Source organism: Adiantum capillus-veneris, chromosome 3 (genome assembly GCF_014529385.1).
Source record: "Adiantum capillus-veneris isolate H3 chromosome 3, ASM1452938v2, whole genome shotgun sequence".
Classification (NCBI taxonomy): Eukaryota; Viridiplantae; Streptophyta; class Polypodiopsida; order Polypodiales; family Pteridaceae; genus Adiantum; species Adiantum capillus-veneris.
Genome location: NC_140933.1, coordinates 23897740 through 23915867, shown reverse-complemented (window position 1 = coordinate 23915867; position 18128 = coordinate 23897740). Strand labels below are relative to the sequence as shown.

Here is an 18128-nt window from a genome sequence, read left to right as displayed (position 1 = left end):
ATTAGAGTTTAAATTTTTTCATTAAATCAATATGGTCAATATTCATACATAGCCCATAACATCAATTACAAACATTAATTACTCCTTAAAACATGAAAACATGTCAAGAACAAAAAAGGCGAGTTACGTAGCACTCCAAAGCTTAGCAAGATGAATTTTAGGGTGGAATATTGTCAATTTCATGAAAAATGGCCAAAAAATAGCAAACATTTTTTTGCATAGTTTAGGTTTAAATGCTCCGATCCTAATGAGAACCATAGTGTTCATTTTACCACTAGCTAACATTCTTATTTTGAAATCTTAGATTTGGGCCTCTTGCAGTGTTATTTGAGCATTCTATCCAAGGATTGTCAGTGCTAGAAGGCTAGGCTTGTATCCAAGGGATATGCTTGGGAGAAGCGCATTGACTTTGATGAGATATTTCTCCCACTTGCCATAATTGTCCCATGTGTGAATTCGTAGTGCACTATGGGTAGAGTGAACATCAATGCATTTTGAATGGTTATTTGCATAAGGCAATATGTGTAAGTATTTACATAATAGTTGTATGTGGTGCAATCTAGTGGCTTTGTTTCGAAGGCAAATCTAGGTGCAACTTGTAAAGGCTTTGTATGGATTAGACAAGCAGTCTATGCATGATATGAAAAAACATATGCATATTTGACCACGCATGGTCTATGTAATAGTCCAACTGAGACTACCTTGCATGTAACATACGAATGCAACTAGCATATCATAATGCTTTATGTCAATATTATGTTTCACTAGTCCTAATGAGAATCATGTAACATTAGTTTACATTCTACTTTTGACATCTTAGATTTGGGCCTCTTGAATTATTATCTGGGCATTTTATCAAGTGTTGTGGAGGCATGTCACGTGTCAAAGTAAACTATGTTAAAATCAATTAATCATATTTTCCTCGAATAGTTTAAACTTATGTGGCTACACCTATGGAACCAAGTTGGAGACCTAGAATTCATGATGTTGGGGATACAGTCGAGGTCTCTTCCCATCAACAAGCTATTGGTGGACACTATAAGACTTCATATTCAGTTTGCAGCCTAGGAATGAGTAAAGATATACATAGCTGTTGTCCACGCATTGGTAGAATATTAAGACGGCGTGTCACTACCTTAACAGCATTGTGCACCTTGGGTTATTTTTTCACGAGTTGGGAATCACTGACATAATATTTACATGCTTCTATAGCTCATGCATACCTTGGTTAACAAAGAAGCAAACATATGATGAGGCAGAGTACAAGGCTCACACATCCTGGGTTGAAGGTATGGATGTCTTGTTGCTAAATTTGGGTGTTGGTTACCTTCACTAACAAAGAGAGCACGAGAATCCTAGTCTTCCATGCTATTATTAGGCATAGTGAAGTGTGTCATCACGTCGGAGTAAGACTATGCTAGAGAGATCAACTATAGTTTTGATTACCTTTTCTCCCCCCTGCTAGAAGGTTTTTCTGCATAGGATGTACATACGTCCATTATCATAGGGCTCTATTATCTCTGTACATTGGATTAATGGTTAATACATGTTTTTTAAGGGGTGTGTGTGCGTGTTGCGAGAGGAGGGGGGGGGGGGGGGGGGGGGGGGGGGGGGGGGGGGGGGGGGTATTACATGTTATATCCCTAAATACAACTGATGAAAATTGGATCATTCGATGCCCCAGCATTATTTAGCAAACACTCGAGTCGATCTTTGAGGCAGACCCTTGCTTAGAATCGCAAGTTCTGAATGTCTGATGTCTAGCCTGCACATAACAAAAACTATCATGAGTAACTTGTAAAAGCCACCATGCCCTTCTCTAAAAGAATGGAATTCAAAGGCCTGATAGACTCAGATTCCAACATAAATAAAGTGACATGACACCATTTATGTAAATTCATTTAGTGCACCTTCCCACATAAATAAAGTGACATGACAACATTTATGTAAATTCATTTAGTGCACCTTAACACATGAAAAGAACAATATCTGACAATCACCATACATCAAAATAAGAGTTCAACAATAAAATGCTTGGATTTCAATGATTTATTCAAGCTAAACTCTACAAAGCAAAGTGGGTGTCAAACATCTGGATACAGCAAACTGTGATTGTGCATGTATGAGCATAATCACTTGGTATGATGGCTAAAGCAGGGTAAATTTGTTACAGTCCCTGTAGATACTAAGATGTTACATGCTCAAAAGCAGCCTTTGCTGCGAAAGCTTTGAGCTTGTCAACTATGAAGTGATTGCGCAGCCACTTCTTGATTGTGTGGCTTGTTTATCCACATGTTGAGATATAATAAAATATGTTAAGTTTTTAGCACTTCATGTTTTGATGGATGTGGACAGCTGTTTCATTCGATGACTTCTGCCCTGAGCCAAACAATTTCCACTTGCTTTTCTTTTTGTTCACTTGAGCCGTGTCTGGATCCAGGTACTCTGCAGGTGGCTTAGGTGGCGAAGTTGATGTCTCCCCGACCCCTGATAAATTGAAAACCCACAAAGAAAAACATCAAGTGTTTTTCATACGTATTTTCTTTAACAAGCCCCTAAATATTGGGGGGGAGAAATTACAGAAAAAGGAATTTCTATTGTTGTGGAAGCCCATTTACCTGATGGGGTCCACTTAGCTGCAGAGAAAGCATCATGTATCCAATCAGAACCCCTGGGTTGGCCAAATTCTCTAAGAGGTCCAGACGAGAAGTCGGGAGCAGGTTTGAGCTCATCAATCTGTACACAAAAAGCGCACAGCGCGTCAGATTGCGAGCAAAGAATTTGTAACCTTAAGAATTTTGTCACAGACCCAATTTGGTCCACCAACAGATGGTCCATCCCAACCAATGTGAGCGACATGCTTGACGTCGGTAGGATAACCAATTTCCATTTCACGTTCTTGCCGCCCTTCATAAAAATCACAAAGAAAAAGCATCATGCAGGATTCCTTGAAATGTCACATTTACATCCATTTTCCAGCATGACACAAGATACTGGATTGGCACTTACCCAGAACTTGAGAGATTGCTCCAAGTGTCTTTATGCGAGATAGACCAGTCAAACCCTTTAAGACAATCTTCCACTTGGACTGGAACAGGTTGGATCTAGGTGCAGCACTAAAAACAGCTATCTCTAACGAAGGTCCCAAGGCGGGCTCCTGCTCTGAGCCACAATCAAAAACCCCAACTTCAATAAACACCAAGAATGAAGAACAAAAGGAGCACACATTAGAAGTGGGGAAGATAATAGAAGGTAAACACACGACTGATGACAATAGACTTCAAAGAAGCACACATCCAGAGTGGCAAACGTACAACAATGACGACCATACCTCTGGACAGCTGGCTAGGCCTCTTAGTGGAGCGCCTTGGCACACTCTCGTACGACATCACAGAGGTTTCCTTTTTACTGGTGGAACCTGTTAGCCGTGCACTACCATCCGGCACGGAAGCTTTTGGGTCAAGAGCTGAAGCATTCTTTTGAAGACCTTCCCCACTATAATCTTGAATGTTGTAAGGTTTGACTGCCTTTAGCACTTGCCTCTTCATCTCAGATGCTGCATCCTCTTCTGAAAACCCAAACCCTCTAAAACTGCCATTCTGCAAGATAACAACAAATTTAATTTTGTGGTGAATAAACCATTATTTACTTCAGTTTATCATCCATCTGAATGTAAAAGGAGCTCTATACATAGCCGAACTCCCCAAGATACATGAGCTATTTTAAGTACGTTGATTACCTCCAACCGTATGACAAAAAAGCGTCGTGCTGAAACTACAAATGCATCCGGCTTGCGCATTGTATGCTCAAAAAGAATTTGATTGTCCTGGCCAAACCAAAAGAAGTAAAAGTAGAGTCACCACAAGATTTACAGTATCAATCATGAACACTACAACAGAGCTTTTTGCACCCAAAAGATGTAGATCCACAGAACAGCAGAACAGGAGCAATTACCAAGAGGTCACGTAGTTGGAAGTGCAGGACAGCATTACCCAAGGGTCTCATATGAAACTCTCCAGCAGTGCCACTTGGTGCCCAAGCATTGCTGCCTCCAGCAGCTTCGAACAATCTTACTGGACATCTTGCCTGTAAAGAAAGCCATAACATATGAGGCCAATAGTACACACAACGTATTTGAGAAAAGGCCACATGATTGACCAAAAAGCACAAGTAAAGGATGAAATTGCAGATCATCAAGCAAAATTTGCTTACTTTGTCAGACTTATGAGAAACTTAATCATACAATTGTATAGATGGCATTTCTCGTCTTTCACAAGTGCCCATTAGTACACAGAATTTTAGGAAACATATATGCTCCCTCACACACAATTGCCCACCCACATGCATGAGCATACATCTATAAAAGAACTGGCATATTGAATCTCTCTTCCCTGTTATCCCTCTGATTATGACGAGCCATTTGCAGGTTTCATTGGTGAATGAACTTTCTGTGTTAAAAGCCAGCAATCCAGATTTAACACAACGATCCTGGAAATATTCTCTTTACCAGCTAAAAACTTTGTCCCATTTGAGGAATCACAAACCATGAGCATGCGTGACTAATACAAGAGTTAAGCTGGGAAACTTAAAAGATACAATCATTGACCTATCAAGAGAAAACACTTGACTTCTTACCACAAAATTTGGTGGCCAACCAAGGGTCTTCATGTTCACTTCTATTAAAAAATAGTTCAACGGAGAAGGCCAAAAGGGTAGCACTCATCATGTTTTACAGACCCGTATGCTTCCTCCTTGGCAACCTACTCAGGATACAAAAAAAAAAAACATTTCTCTCTCTCTCTCTCTCTCTCTCTCTCTCTCTCTCTCTCTCTCTCTCTCTCTCTCCTCTGTGACAGTGCGCCCATCCCCTCGCCCCTCGCGCTGCCCTGCAGTCCCACCCCCACCCTTGCTCCTCCCCCCCCCCCCCCCCCCCCCCCCCCCCCGCCTGCTGTGACAGCGCGCCCCCCCCCCAGAGCCCGCAGGTACATTTAAGTGAGCACAGTCACACAGTCACAAATTTTTCGGACCTGCAGATTTCAGACCTGCAAAGAAAATTTTCAAAAATTTCAGAGTGTGAGAATGTTTAAGCATTTTCAGACCTGCAAACACAGAAAATACATTTTCAGCAGAATTTTCAGAATTCTCACGAGCAGGGAATTACAGAGCAGCACTGACAGAAATTAGTAGAAAAGGAAAATCAGAAAATGTATGATTGATATGAGGAAAACATAAAAAAACATATGTATGCATTATGCGAAACATGGATGTATGCGTAGTGTGGATATAGTGGGTTGGCCTCTCTTGCAGAAGTGCAGACTGTGTTTTTGTTTTTGGTTTTGTTTTTTATGGAGGCCATGAGTGCTTCGCCAGTGTGTAAGCCCCATACGAAGGGCAACCTTTGTGCTTACAAACAAGCGGATAACATAAATGGAAAGGGAGATGAAAGAATGGAAAGCAGATACAGAGGGATGGTGGAAAGAGAAGGCCAACCTTCTTCAAATGTTTCTCAACGAAGGCGCGCAATGGAAGAAGGAGAAAGAGGATTTGCACGCAGAGCTACAAGCACTTAAGGCGGATTCACAAGCACTTGGAGAAGAGGTCTCAGCCCTCAAGCGAGAGCTTGCTGATAGAGCAAGTAGTGGACTTGAGGAAGGGGAATTCCAAACCTCGGTGATAAGAGGAAATCAAGGTCATCATGGAGCAAGTACAGATGATCAAAGAGGAGGAGCAACAGAAGGTGGTAAAGACGTCTTCGTGGATGGATGCGATCACGAAGACGCAGAAGAAGGCGGATGAGGCCGAGAAATGGATAGAAGTCACTAAAAAAGGGAAAGGGAAAGAAACCACATTTGTCCCCACTCCTACAATCATCAACATGACTCTAGAAGAAGAGCAGCGAAGGAAAACTAGAGCTTTGCATATAAGAGTAACCGGTCTAAAAGACCAAGATGATGTGGAAGGTGAAGTCGAACAACTTCTTCGCATGATGGGTAGTGAGGCTACTCATACAAAGGCATGGAGGGTAGGGAAGAAGACGCAAGGCAATGGGGAGACTTCAAAAGGGAGAGCTTTAACCATCCGTTTCCCATCCATGGAGGCAAAGAAGGACTTCTTGAAGAGGCGTCCTACACTAAAGAAAACGAGCATATTCCTTGGAGATGACCTCACTCTCACACAGCTTGCGCATATAAGAGAGGTAATGCCAGAGATTCAAGCGGCAAGGGAGAAGGGAAAGACGGCCTTCTACAAAGATGGTCAGGTGGTGATCGTAGAGCGGCTCTCCACATGACGGTGCGAGACCTATGGGACCACACTCAAAGTTGCCACCTGGAATTGTAATGGATCTATGAGCCTTGATGTGGGTGCTTTTGAGGATAGTTTTACGAGAACAGACATCGTCATCAGGCCCCTGGGCAGTCTATGCCTCACATTAGTGGATATAGATGAGAGAAAGTGTAAGGTGCAGCGGAATGAATGTTGTTCTTTCTCAAGATAAGTGCTCCATAATGTGCTCAAGGTTCCTTTTTTGTTCTTATGGAAGGGAGAGCCTTCCGTTCTTAATGAGAGCGTGCTATGATCACGAACAAAGTGAGTGGATATTGTGTGTGCAAGTGTATGAGACTGAGAAATAGAGAGAGAAGAGAAAACGACACCAGAGACTGTTGTAAAACCCTCCTCCGAAAGCCCCATTCTCGTTGGCGAGAGTGGTCTACGATTGATTGCACAATGATGATGCATGAAACTGATGCAAGTCTAGACTATGTCGACGACGACGATGGGGATGATGAGGCCGACACTAGGGCTGAAAACTGAAGGTCTTTATCTGCTGTCCAAAAACGCTCAAGGCTGAAATCTGCTGCGATTCAAAACGCTGAATTCGGGGCTGATTTATGCTGCTGAAAAAACGCTGATTTGGGCTGATGGAAAACGTTGAATTCTGCTGCGTTTTGGTGCTGAAAACGCTGCCCTTCAGTTGCAGTTTGGTGTTGAAAACGCCAAGACACAGAGGGCGATGATGGCTTTGGAAACGCTAGGTGCAGGATGCTATGGCGATCTTGGGTTTGCTGAAAAACACCAAGGGGAAAAGATTGCTGGCGATGGTGAGGAAAAACGCTAGGGGTGCCTGCATGAGGAAATCGCCCAAGGGAAATTGGGGAGTCTTGCTGAGAGAGAGGGAACCTGTCGCCGATGGCCTGCTGTTCTCCTTGCTCATCTGCCATTTAGTGCTAAGCTTGGTTTGCTTATATATTATCTTACCCAATTTGCCCTACCTACTTTCCAACAAAAGTCACCAAGTGGCAGATCACTTCTAATCTAGACTGACTGGACTGACGAAACCCTTGTTATGCTGTATCTTGTCCACGGACACATAGGGTTGGATGTGTCACGTGACATCCCCTCCTTTTTATAGTAAGGTACTGGTACCGAGCTGCATGGCTTCCTTGTAGTCTGCCAACAACTCTGGATAATCCTTGAAAAACTCTTCGTCAACTCACACCGCTTCGTGGGTTCCTCGATCCTTGAACTTCAAAAAGTATTGTCTCACTTGCTTCTTCGAACCATGTCGAAACCGATGCAACAACACTTGCTCCGGCTCCATGACTTCAGCTTCATCAATGATATCCGGTTCTTCTTCTTTCGAAATGTCCTTTGGAGGTGTTCCCTGAAACACTTTCAACCAAGAAACATGGAAAACGTTGTGCATTGACCATGAGTTAGGCAACTGCAATTTCATTGAAACCTCATTTATCTTTTAATGACTGGAAATGGACCATACATACGAAAAAACAACTTTAGACACTTCTTTCCAACTTGCTTAAGACGTTGCTTCATGATTCTTAAATACACCCAATCTCCTTCCTTGATCGAAACATCCTGACGATGCTTATTAGTCTGCCGTGAATAAGATTCCCGAGCCTTGCTTATCCGAAGCTTCACACTCTTAGAAATCTCATCCAATGACTGACTTTCAGCATTGGCATCAGGCATTTGACTGACCGAGCGAGTCAAAAGTGACTCGAACGGACGGCCAAAAGCTGCCTCATATGGAGTTTGACCAATAGCATAAGAAAAGAGTCATTCAAAATAGCATGTACCAATGGGAGATAGAGCTCCCACTGAGACTCTTGATCATGCACATATAACTTTAAGACATCATTTCTGTTTGACCATCTGACTGTGGATGAAAAGCCAACGAAAAATCAACTTATTGCCAAATTTTTCAAAGAGTGCACGCTAAAAATTGGACGTGAACTTAACATCCCTATCTGAAACAATTGATTTTGGCAAACCACAGAGAGGGTACCAATGCTTAATGAACAACCGTGCTACATCTTGTGCAGTAACTGTGGCTTTACAAAGAATCAACATGCAAAATGTAACAGACTTGGACACTCCCAGTCAAGAATCAATCACGACAGCACCAAATAACCACTTCAAAACAATTCACAGATCACAATAGATTTGCACTGGCCCGACGGAGTTGCTCTGAGAAAAAAAGCCCTCACCACGTATTTAAAGGTACAAGGGATGCCCAAAAGTAGAGCCCCAAAAGCTTTCCAGTTAAAACCATAAGAGCTCAAAAGCTCTTCTCTCTCAAGCTCTTCTCTTTTTTTATTAAAAAAAAGCATTCTCTTTCTTTCTCTTACGTAGAGTAAAAAGCAAGATTCACGTCGCTCATTATTATTATTATTATTATTATTATTATATATATATATATATATATATATATATATATATATAAAAAGCCTCCGCGATTTAGGATTTTTGGCATAGATTAGGGTTTGCAGGAATTTTAGGGTTTCTGGCAAACATTATGGTTTCTGTTGTCCGCCACATCATCACTTTGTGACATACCCCCCTCTTGAAAGCATTGTAATCGACCATTATTACGCCTACAAAACAGACAAAAGCCATAAACCGTCTTAGCAGACACTGACTGTTAGTACCTACGTACTAGGAACACACATCTAGCACATGTACAAAATCGACAGTCACATCACACGACATCACAGGACATCACCAGACATCACAGGACATCAAATGACATTCAACATTCATTCGGATCTTAGACCATGATTTATCGGTAATGTAGCTAGCAATCACATCTAGGTCCAATCGGGACCTCATCGATGTCCGATTGACTAACCCCTATTGCAACCATGTCTATTCGAGATCAAGTAGACCAAAATGCTGCAGTCATTTCGTCTATCAGTTCCTGCACTCAAAAGAAGTGAAGAAACAAATCAGTATCATTATCAAGAATTCCATTTCATAAAGTCATCCAGCAGAATACTGTCAGCTCTCAGTATCCCTGAAGCTCAAAGAGACATCAGTGACTTTAGTATCAAAATCAAGGCATCTGTTGACAAAGGAGCGGAGTAACTCCCCTCTTGTGCATCCCACTGCACCAGATCTCCGGCCAAGCTGAATTCTGGGTTTCGTTTGGAGTGGACTATGCTAAACCAAAACATCAAGGTAAAGTTTCACAATCTGAGGAGTATCTGCTAGGTCCTCCTCCTCCATCCACTTCGCATCAAATGCAGGAAAGTTCTTGAACTTAACCAAGAACCGCCTTCGGACTTTACCTTTCTTCGTACCGTTATGTGCCAAAATCTGTTCAGGAACAAGGATCTCCTTGTTTTCTTCCACTTCGGGTTGCTCATCAGGCTCCCCATCATCAGGCACATCACTCTTCACAGGTTTCAAGAGACTCACATGCAATGCATTGTGAATCCTCCAAGTATCTGGCAGTTTCAATCGGAAGGAGACATCATTTATCTTGTCAGTGATCTGCAAAGGTCCGTAGTATCGCATACTAATCTTTGAAAAAAAAAAAGGCTCTCCTTTTCCTTTTTCTTTCTTAGGCGTGCCTTCTCAAAACGTAAGAGCACCCAATCATCCTCCTTCAATTTCAAATCGCGACGATGGCGATCCTCTGCCTTTTTCTATCGTTCTTGAGACTCCTGCAAAGTCTCCCGAACCTTGGCAAAAGCCGTATCCAAATCTCGCGAATATTCATCCGCTTCAAATATCTAATCTTTCGTGCTCAGGAAGGATGGAACCTTCGCAGCACTTTCAATAATCTCACATGGCGTCTTCCCCGTCGAAGAGTGTATCGTGTTATTGTAGGCAAATTCCACCAAAGGTAAGTTCCTTTCCCATTGAGTCTTCTAATTTGAGATACAAGACTTCAATAAATCTAAAATAATTGAATTGGCAATCTCAGATTGCCCGTCAATCTGCAAGTGGAACGGTGACGAGAATTGCAACCGCGTGCCAATGTTCTCCCACATTGCCTTCCAAAACAAACTCATAAATCTGGGGTCTCTGTCAAAGACGTCTCAGACATGCCATGTAATCGGAAAATCATCGTGATCATTGTGTTCTCGGGAGATCAAAAAAAATGAAATCCATTTCAATACTTTCCCAGGGGCGGGTGGGTAAGGGTAAAGGCTGTAACAATCCATGTGCCTTATGCCTGTCAAACTTGACCTTCTGGCATACTGCGCACAAACTCTTCCACATCCTTTTTGAGTCTCGGTCCAAGAGAAGTATCTTTCTACCCCCTTCATGGTGGTAGCAATGCCGCGGTGACCCGTAAAAGGTGGACAGTGGCATTCAATCATAACCTTTGCCCTCAACGGTTGTGTAACGCACAACATAGTCTTTCTTCATCAAGTAGCCTTCCCGAAGGGAGTATCCAGCTAATGTCTCCCCATCCCGTATCCGTGTGAAAATATCTGCAAAATCTGTATATGTGGCATACTGATCGACCATATCCTCGAAGCTCCTATGATGTATCGCGAAAATAGCCAGATCCAACGGCTTCCGAGACAAAGCATCTGCCACTACATTCTTTTGTCCCTGCTCATGAACAATCTGGAAGTGAAACTGTGACAAGATGTTCGTCCACCGCATCTACTTTTCTGAAAGCTGCTTCTGTGGCAAGAAGTAGCGCAAACTCTGATGGTCTATAAAGGCAGTAACATCCGCTCCGAGTAGGTAATGCCGCCACTGAGTAAGAGCATGGATAACCGCCAAAAGCTCTTTCTCATATATCTGTGCTGTCATCTCCGGCCTACAGAACAATCGGCTCTCGTAAGCAATGACATGGCCTTCTTGCATCAAGACCGCACCCAGACTACGACCACAAGCATCACAATATACTTCAAATGACTTCTACAAGTCCGGCAAAGTCAAAACTGGTCCCGTAGTCAATTTCTCTTTCAATGTCTGAAAGGCAGTCACCTCTGTGGATCCCCACGAGAAAAGGACTCCTTTCTGTATCAAGATATGCAAAGGGGAAGCAACCTCTGCAAACTTTCGTATGAACCGTCTGTAGTACGAACGCAGTCCCAAGAAGCTTCCAACTTCATGGACATTCTTTAAATCAGGCCAATCACGTATAGTCTCTATCTTGGGCGAATCCACTTGCACTCCTGCTGCTGAGACAAAGTGTCCCAAAAAGTGTATCTCTGAAGCAGATGATCTCTGTGTTCTGCCTCACTCTTAGAGAAAACAATGATATCATCAAAGAAAGTGCCAACAAATAGCCTGTGCTCTCGAAAAATCATGTCCATCATCCGGTTAAATGTCGTAGAACAATTGGTTAAACCAAAAGGCATCACCAAAAACTCAAATAACCCAAAAGTCGTCCGAAAAGCTGTCTTGTAGACGTCTTCCGATGCGATTCGGATCTGATGATATCCACTCTTCAGATCAATCCTGCTAAAGCACGAGGATCTCTATAACCTGTCGAGTATATCATCGATCCTAGGAATCGGAAATCTGTTCTTGATGGTGATTTTGTTGAGAGCTCTATAATCGATGCACATTCTCCAAGATCCGTCTTTCTTCAAATCCAACAACAGTGGAGAGCAGTACGGTGACGTACTAGGCTGGACAAGACCCTTTTCCAAGAGGTCTTTCACTTGGTTTATAATCTTTTCAATCGATGCACGTTCTCCAAGATCCGTCTTTCTTCAAATCCAACAACAGTGGAGAGCAGTACGGTGAAGTACTAGGCTGGACAAGACCCTTTTCCAAGAGGTCTTTCACTTGGTTCATAATCTTTTCAATCTGTGCTCAGCTCACACAGTAAGGTGGCCGGTTCGGTGGTGTGCTTCCATGTATCAGATCAATGGTATGATCTTCAGGCCCTCTAAAAAGCAATCCGCATGAGTGTGGAGAAAATCTTGGCGTTCTTTTGTTCAGGTCAAAACATATTCAACCTTTATCCATCGTTCAGTTCTCTCCCAAAAGAATGAGTAAAGAAACTGAAGTTCATCAAGTACAATCTCTGAGCCCTTCATTCATCAAAGTCGCTTTCTCGGCCCGGTAGTCAACCACGGCGTAGTTCTAGTGGTACCAAGGGATTCCGAGTAGAACGTCACTCGCATGCCCTGAACACCCCTATCATTGCAAACGAAGTTTGCCAATGCTCGGTGTAATGGCAACATCCCATCTGGGTGCCAGTCGAACTACCTCCGCCTATGGCGTCAGTCTGTCGGGAGTAATTCCAAATCGAGCCGCCAATTCCAAGTGAAAAGAAGTTGGCCTTGCCTCCTTCAAAAGAACTTCCTGATCCTTCACTTTGCCCCAAAAGCGGCAAATTTTGTACTTTCATTCATTGAATTCGGTTCAGGTCCCACGCCATGTGTTACCAGTTCTGCTTTTTATCTGCCTTTTCTGCCACGTTCCTCAGCTGCTCTCGAACTCTCAGGCCTGTCGTCGTTCTTATCATTCTGTTCTTTCCGTGCCTGTTTAGGGCACTTCGCAGAGATATGTCCATGTTCCCCGCATCCAAAGCACTTTCCCTCTCTGATGAAGCGAGCTCTCTCCTCAGGAGTAAGCTTGGGTCTTGCATCCTTTTTCTCTGGTTTGCTCTTTTTCTTTCTACTTTCATTCCCAGAAGTCTGTTTGGCTCGTTGTGTCATGTTCTCATCTGTGGGGTAGGTCAGACTGCCAGAATGAATGGCAATGCCCCGCTTCGCATGACTCATCAACTCATGAATATAAGTTGACTTCTGCTCCAAGCAGTGATCTCGGATCTCTGTAGCTAGACCTAAGGTGAACCGCTCAATCTGTTCTCTGAACGAGATCTTCTTGAATGAAGAGGCGGGTAGAAAAGAGCTCCAGAATCTTTCACAATAAGCATTGATTGTATCTTTCTTGGTCATCCGAAGATGGTTCCAAGCAGCTAGTATATCTCGTTCATACTCTTGCGTCAACCAAGAAGAAATAAAAAGCTTCTTAAATTTCAGTCATTTAACTAGCACAGTCTTGTTTAAGAGAAGAGTGGACCACCAAGTGCGAGCATTCCCCTTAAAGCAAGAGGCACCTCTCCAAATCTTGGAGTGCTCTAAGTAGCGTCCTCCCGCGAAAGCAATGTCAAATTATTGTATAAAAGACAAAGCCTTCAAAGCATCTGAGTATCCTGAGAAAGTGTCAAATTTAATTGACTGTCCACCTTCTTTAAACTCTCGGACTTTCTTGCTTTTATCTTCCAGAAAGTCACACTGGTTGGCTTTATAAAAATTCTTCTTGTTCGCATAAAAGTTTCCATCAGAATCTGAGTTGTCTGTAGACGAGTCCTCAGTAGAACTGTCAGTCTCTAGGCGAGATTTAGACTTCTTTGCCTTTCTCTTGCCCTTTCCGAAGCGTTGCTTCTTGCTTCGCCTTTTACCTTTTCTGTCTTCTTCGCTCGAATCCGAGGAGCTAGAAGAACTGTCAGAAGAAGAAGAACTGGGTACTCCTTCAAATCGAACACGCTTCTTTTGTTTCTTTGCCTTGTCAAATGTCGACTGATGACCCAAATAACCTGGAAAGTCAGTGCTTTTCTTTTGCTTTTTGCCATGCTTTTTGGCTTTCTTCTGTGCACCAAAAAAGCTGAGCAATCCGTGCATCAACCACCTCTTCTAGTTCCTTCTCTGAATATTGTTTGGGATCAGAAGGTTTCTTGAAAGCACATTTCGGGGGTGGTGTAGTGGTTTTCTGCCACTGCTCATGCACTTCCTGAGAAGAAGTCTCGCTCATATATTTTGCAAATTTGGGATCCTTCGCAAAATTGAGTATCATCTTCGTTGCATCGCCGATTAATTGACGACGCTCCATCTCTCTTTGCTCCGCCTGAGTAGGCCGAGGCGGGCCATACTCTCTGTCTGAATCTTCGTTGTGATCCCAGCCCGCATCTCCAGATGCAGAGGGAGTCGACTGATCCTTGCGTGAAGCCATAGGTGCCGCGGAAAAAAAAGTTGGAGATCAAATTTCCCGTAGAAGAGAAATCGGCCGTGCTCTGATACCACTGTAACAGACTTGGACACTCCAAGTCAAGAATCAATCACGATAGCACCAAATAACCACTTCAAAACAATTCACAGATCACAATAGATTTGCATTGGCCCGGCAAAGTTTCGTGCCTAGAGATATTGGCCCCAAAGACTAGCGCCCCTTTCGGTATTTCTTTTTGTATTAATAAATCATCAAAGTACAAGAGAACGGTTAGGGTTTCACTCTCAGACTCTGCGTCCAGATGCTCTGAGAAGTGAAGCCCTCACCACGTATTTAAAGGTACAAGGGATGCCCAAAAGCAGAGCCCCAAAAGCTTTACAGTTAAAAGCATAAGAGCTCAAAAGCTTTTCTCTCAAGCTCTTCTCTTTTTTTATTAAAAAAAAAAGCATTCTCTTTCTTTCTCTTGCGTAGAGTAAAAAAGCAAGATTCGCGTCGCTCATCATTTTATATATATATATATATATATATATATAAAAGCCTCCGCGATTTAGGGTTTTTGGCATAAATTAGGGTTTGTAGGAATTTTAGGGTTTCTGTTGTCCGCCACGTCATCACTTTGTGACACAAAACTTGCTGAAACGATCAACAATTGTAAACATTGAGTGTTCCTTGAATGCAAACTTGGTGGTAGGTTAGTCACAAAATCCATTGAAATATCTTGAAAAGGTCCATCGAGAATAGGCAGCGGAAGCAAGAGGCCTTGCTGCTTACCCCAAGGAGCTTTTATCTTTTGACATATAGTGCAGTGTGTGACATAACGAAACACATCTTTTCGCATTTTAGGCCAATAAAAGAATCTTTCAATTTTTTCCAAAGTAGTGTTCATTTCCCTGTGCCCACCCGTGAGAGAATCATGTGCATCATGCAATATGGTTGGCCTGAGAGAGGGCAACACACATAAACGTTGACGAAAATACAACAAACCATCACGAATGAGATAGTTGCTTGGCCCTTGGGAAGCAAGAGCTTGCAACCAATGTTTACCAAACTCGGAATCCGCATACTGATTCTTCATGCTATCGAAAGACTCACCCTGGATAGAAAATGTGGATCTTGATTCAAGGGCCAAAATCTGTCCTTTGCGACTCAACGCATCTGCAACAAGGTTAGCTTTTCAAGGCACATACTCAATCAAACCTCCAAATTGCTCAAAAAATTGTGACCACCGTGCTTGGTGATCACTCCAATGTGCACTAGACATAGACTGGAGCCACTTGAGGGCTTGATGATTTGTGCGAACTGTAAACTCTCTACCATAAAGAAAATGCTTCCAATGCTTAAGAGAGTGAATGACAAACAAAAGTTCTTTATCATAAACTGAATAATTCTTTTCTGCACTATTGAGCTTCCGGCTAAGGAAAGCTACTGGACGACCATGCTGCTGAAGCACAGCGCCTATGGCAACATTGCTCGCATCCGTCCATACCTCGAAGAGATCATCCCAAGAGTCAAGGATAAGACACGGTGCTTCTGTCACCGCAACCTTGAGAGCTGCAAAAGCCTCAATGGTTGCTTCGCGCAAGTCTACGCGCTGACGGCGAGTCTTTGCCTCTTTCAAAACATTGGTCATAGGTGCAGCAATGCGTGCAAAATTCTCTATATGCGAACTATATGCTTGACATAAACCAAGAAAAGAACGCATATCATATACAGCAAATCCCAATTACGAACCTGTTCCACCTTCGCGGGATCTAGCTTGACGCCTTTTGCCAAAATGATATAACCCAGATAAGTGACTTCAGTAAGAAAAAATTCAGACTTCTTAGCTGCAATGTACAACTGACACTCATCCAAACGGGTTAGTATCCTTTCGACATCTCTTTCATGTTGTTTCCACGATGCAGAAAAAAGAGAATATCTCCAAAAAGATGCACACACATACGCGGACCATATCGCCGAAACGACCTACCATGAGACGATTAAATGTACCCACGGCACCTGTCAATCCAAAAGGCATTGCCCTCACTCGATGCGAAAAGCGGTCTTGAAAATGTCGCCTTTGAATACCCGTACCTAATGGTATCCACTCTTGAGATCGACCTTGCTGAAAACCTTTGCCACATTGAGCCTATCTAGGATATATACTCAATGCGAGGCATCGGAAACTTGTTCTTGACGGTCATCTTGTTTAATGCCCTGTAATCAACACACAAACGAGACGAACCATCCTTCTTGCGAACAAACAAAATAGAGGCAACAAAAGGACTTACACTATGGCGTATGAATCCTCTAGCCACCAACTCCATGAGTTGTCACTCTTAACTCTTCCTCATGTGTCTTGTTCAAACGATAGGGAGCCTTACTGATAGGCTGTGCCCCCTCCATAAGCTCGATGTGATGGTCCTCCGACTGCTCGGGTGGGAGACGAGGTGGAAGATCATCCTGCAAAAAGAGATGTTTAAACTCGGTAAACAAATCTGAATACTTAGCTGGAGCTTGAATGTTCTGGGAAACTGGAGCAACATAGATGAATGCCGCTTGTGCTCCTCGTCGTAATTCACGCTTTACCTGCACATGAGAGATGAGAGGGAAAGAATGTAAGCCCTCCTCAGCACGAATGATGAGGGGGGAGTCAGTTTTGGCATGTAAAGTGAGAGTGTTAGCCTCCCAATCAATGAGAGGGTTTAGTTCACGAAACCATCTTATGCCCAAAATCATATCACATCCTAAGAGAGGAGACACAAGAAATTTTCTACTGAAAGAAGCTTGTTGAACATTAAACATCACATCAAGGCACTCTTTCGTAATGAGAGACTCCATACCAGGAGCGAAGCCAGAAACCTCGAGAGGAGATTTCTGACTAACCTCTAGGCGGGCTCTCTCAACAAGAGAGGCACTAATCACATCATGCATACTGTCTGGATCAAACAATATGATAAAACGCTGACCCTTTACATGACCACAACATATATACCTAGATGGATCCAGGATAAGCCCAGATTCACCCTTGAAGGAAAGTGCAAGGTATAGACCCATGGTAGTCACCCACAAAACAATATAACCATCAGCTCCATCATGCATAGTATTGACTAAATACCACGACATCCCCACTAACGTCGTCAGTGCCCAATAGTGGGTGTAGAACTAGGTACTAACATATGCTTCCCAATACAAAGCCTAACACTAAAAGAAGCATTAAATCGAAAAAATTAGCACAAAAATGAGGTCGTAACTCCGACGAAAACTTCACAATGTGAAGTTTGCATGTCGGCTATACGACTAAAAAATATACCTAGATGGATCCACGATAAGCCCAAATTCACCCTTGAAGAAAAGTGCAAGGTATAGACCCATGGTAGTCACCCACAAGACAATATAACCATCAGCTCCATCATGCATAGTATTGACTAAATACCACGACATCCCCACAAACGTCGTCAGTGCCCAATAGTGGATGTAGAACTAGGAACTAACATATGCTCCCTAGCACAACACGCATACACACACATGAGCATACATCAACACAAAGTTCAGCGTATTGAGTTTCTGTCATGCTTCCGGAGATCAAGGGCCATAATACTTTACATAACCATAACACTTCATGAGAGACTCATCAATGTGTGTGTCAGAGTCATGAGAAGATTCAGCGCGGTGCGTTATAGGTGCTTGTGGTTGCTATGGGTGCCTTTTGTTCTTTACGTGGGGCTGTCTTAGGACAAGCCTTCTTAATGTGACCCTTGACGTGACATTGAAAACATCTATCTTCCTTAGCATAAGTCACTTGTTCTTCAGCCGTGATGTATCCTCCTACAATTCCTTGTGCAACTTTTTCATATGGGGTTAGCTTAGGTTTTGCAGGTGCTTTAGCTTTACCCTTAGATTCATTGTTAGAGTTC

At 42.9% G+C, this 18128-nt stretch overlaps 1 protein-coding gene across 9 annotated transcripts in view; it reads right to left on the bottom strand.

The window, feature by feature from the left end:
• Positions 1-2014: 2014 nt before the first annotated feature.
• Positions 2015-18128, bottom strand: part of LOC147460612 (uncharacterized) — a 64985-nt gene continuing 48871 nt past the window's right edge. For 4 of the 9 annotated variants that reach the window (XM_086508144.1, XM_086508139.1, XM_086508128.1 and 1 more), the window contains 8 exons: positions 4636-4760; positions 3955-4086; positions 3740-3826; positions 3332-3599; positions 3010-3162; positions 2810-2907; positions 2619-2736; positions 2015-2487 (listed from right to left, as the gene is read on the bottom strand). In XM_086508144.1, coding sequence (XP_086364270.1) covers positions 2324-2487; positions 2619-2736; positions 2810-2907; positions 3010-3162; positions 3332-3599; positions 3740-3826; positions 3955-4086; positions 4636-4668 — 1053 coding nt within the window. In that variant the 5' untranslated portion in view covers positions 4669-4760 and the 3' untranslated portion in view covers positions 2015-2323. Of the gene's footprint in view, positions 2488-2618; positions 2737-2809; positions 2908-3009; positions 3163-3331; positions 3600-3739; positions 3827-3954; positions 4087-4635; positions 4761-5042; positions 5078-15324; positions 15388-15963; positions 16458-16502; positions 16801-18128 lie in introns of those variants that run through there. The other 5 variants (XM_086508170.1, XM_086508134.1, XM_086508175.1 and 2 more) reach the window with 5 other exon arrangements.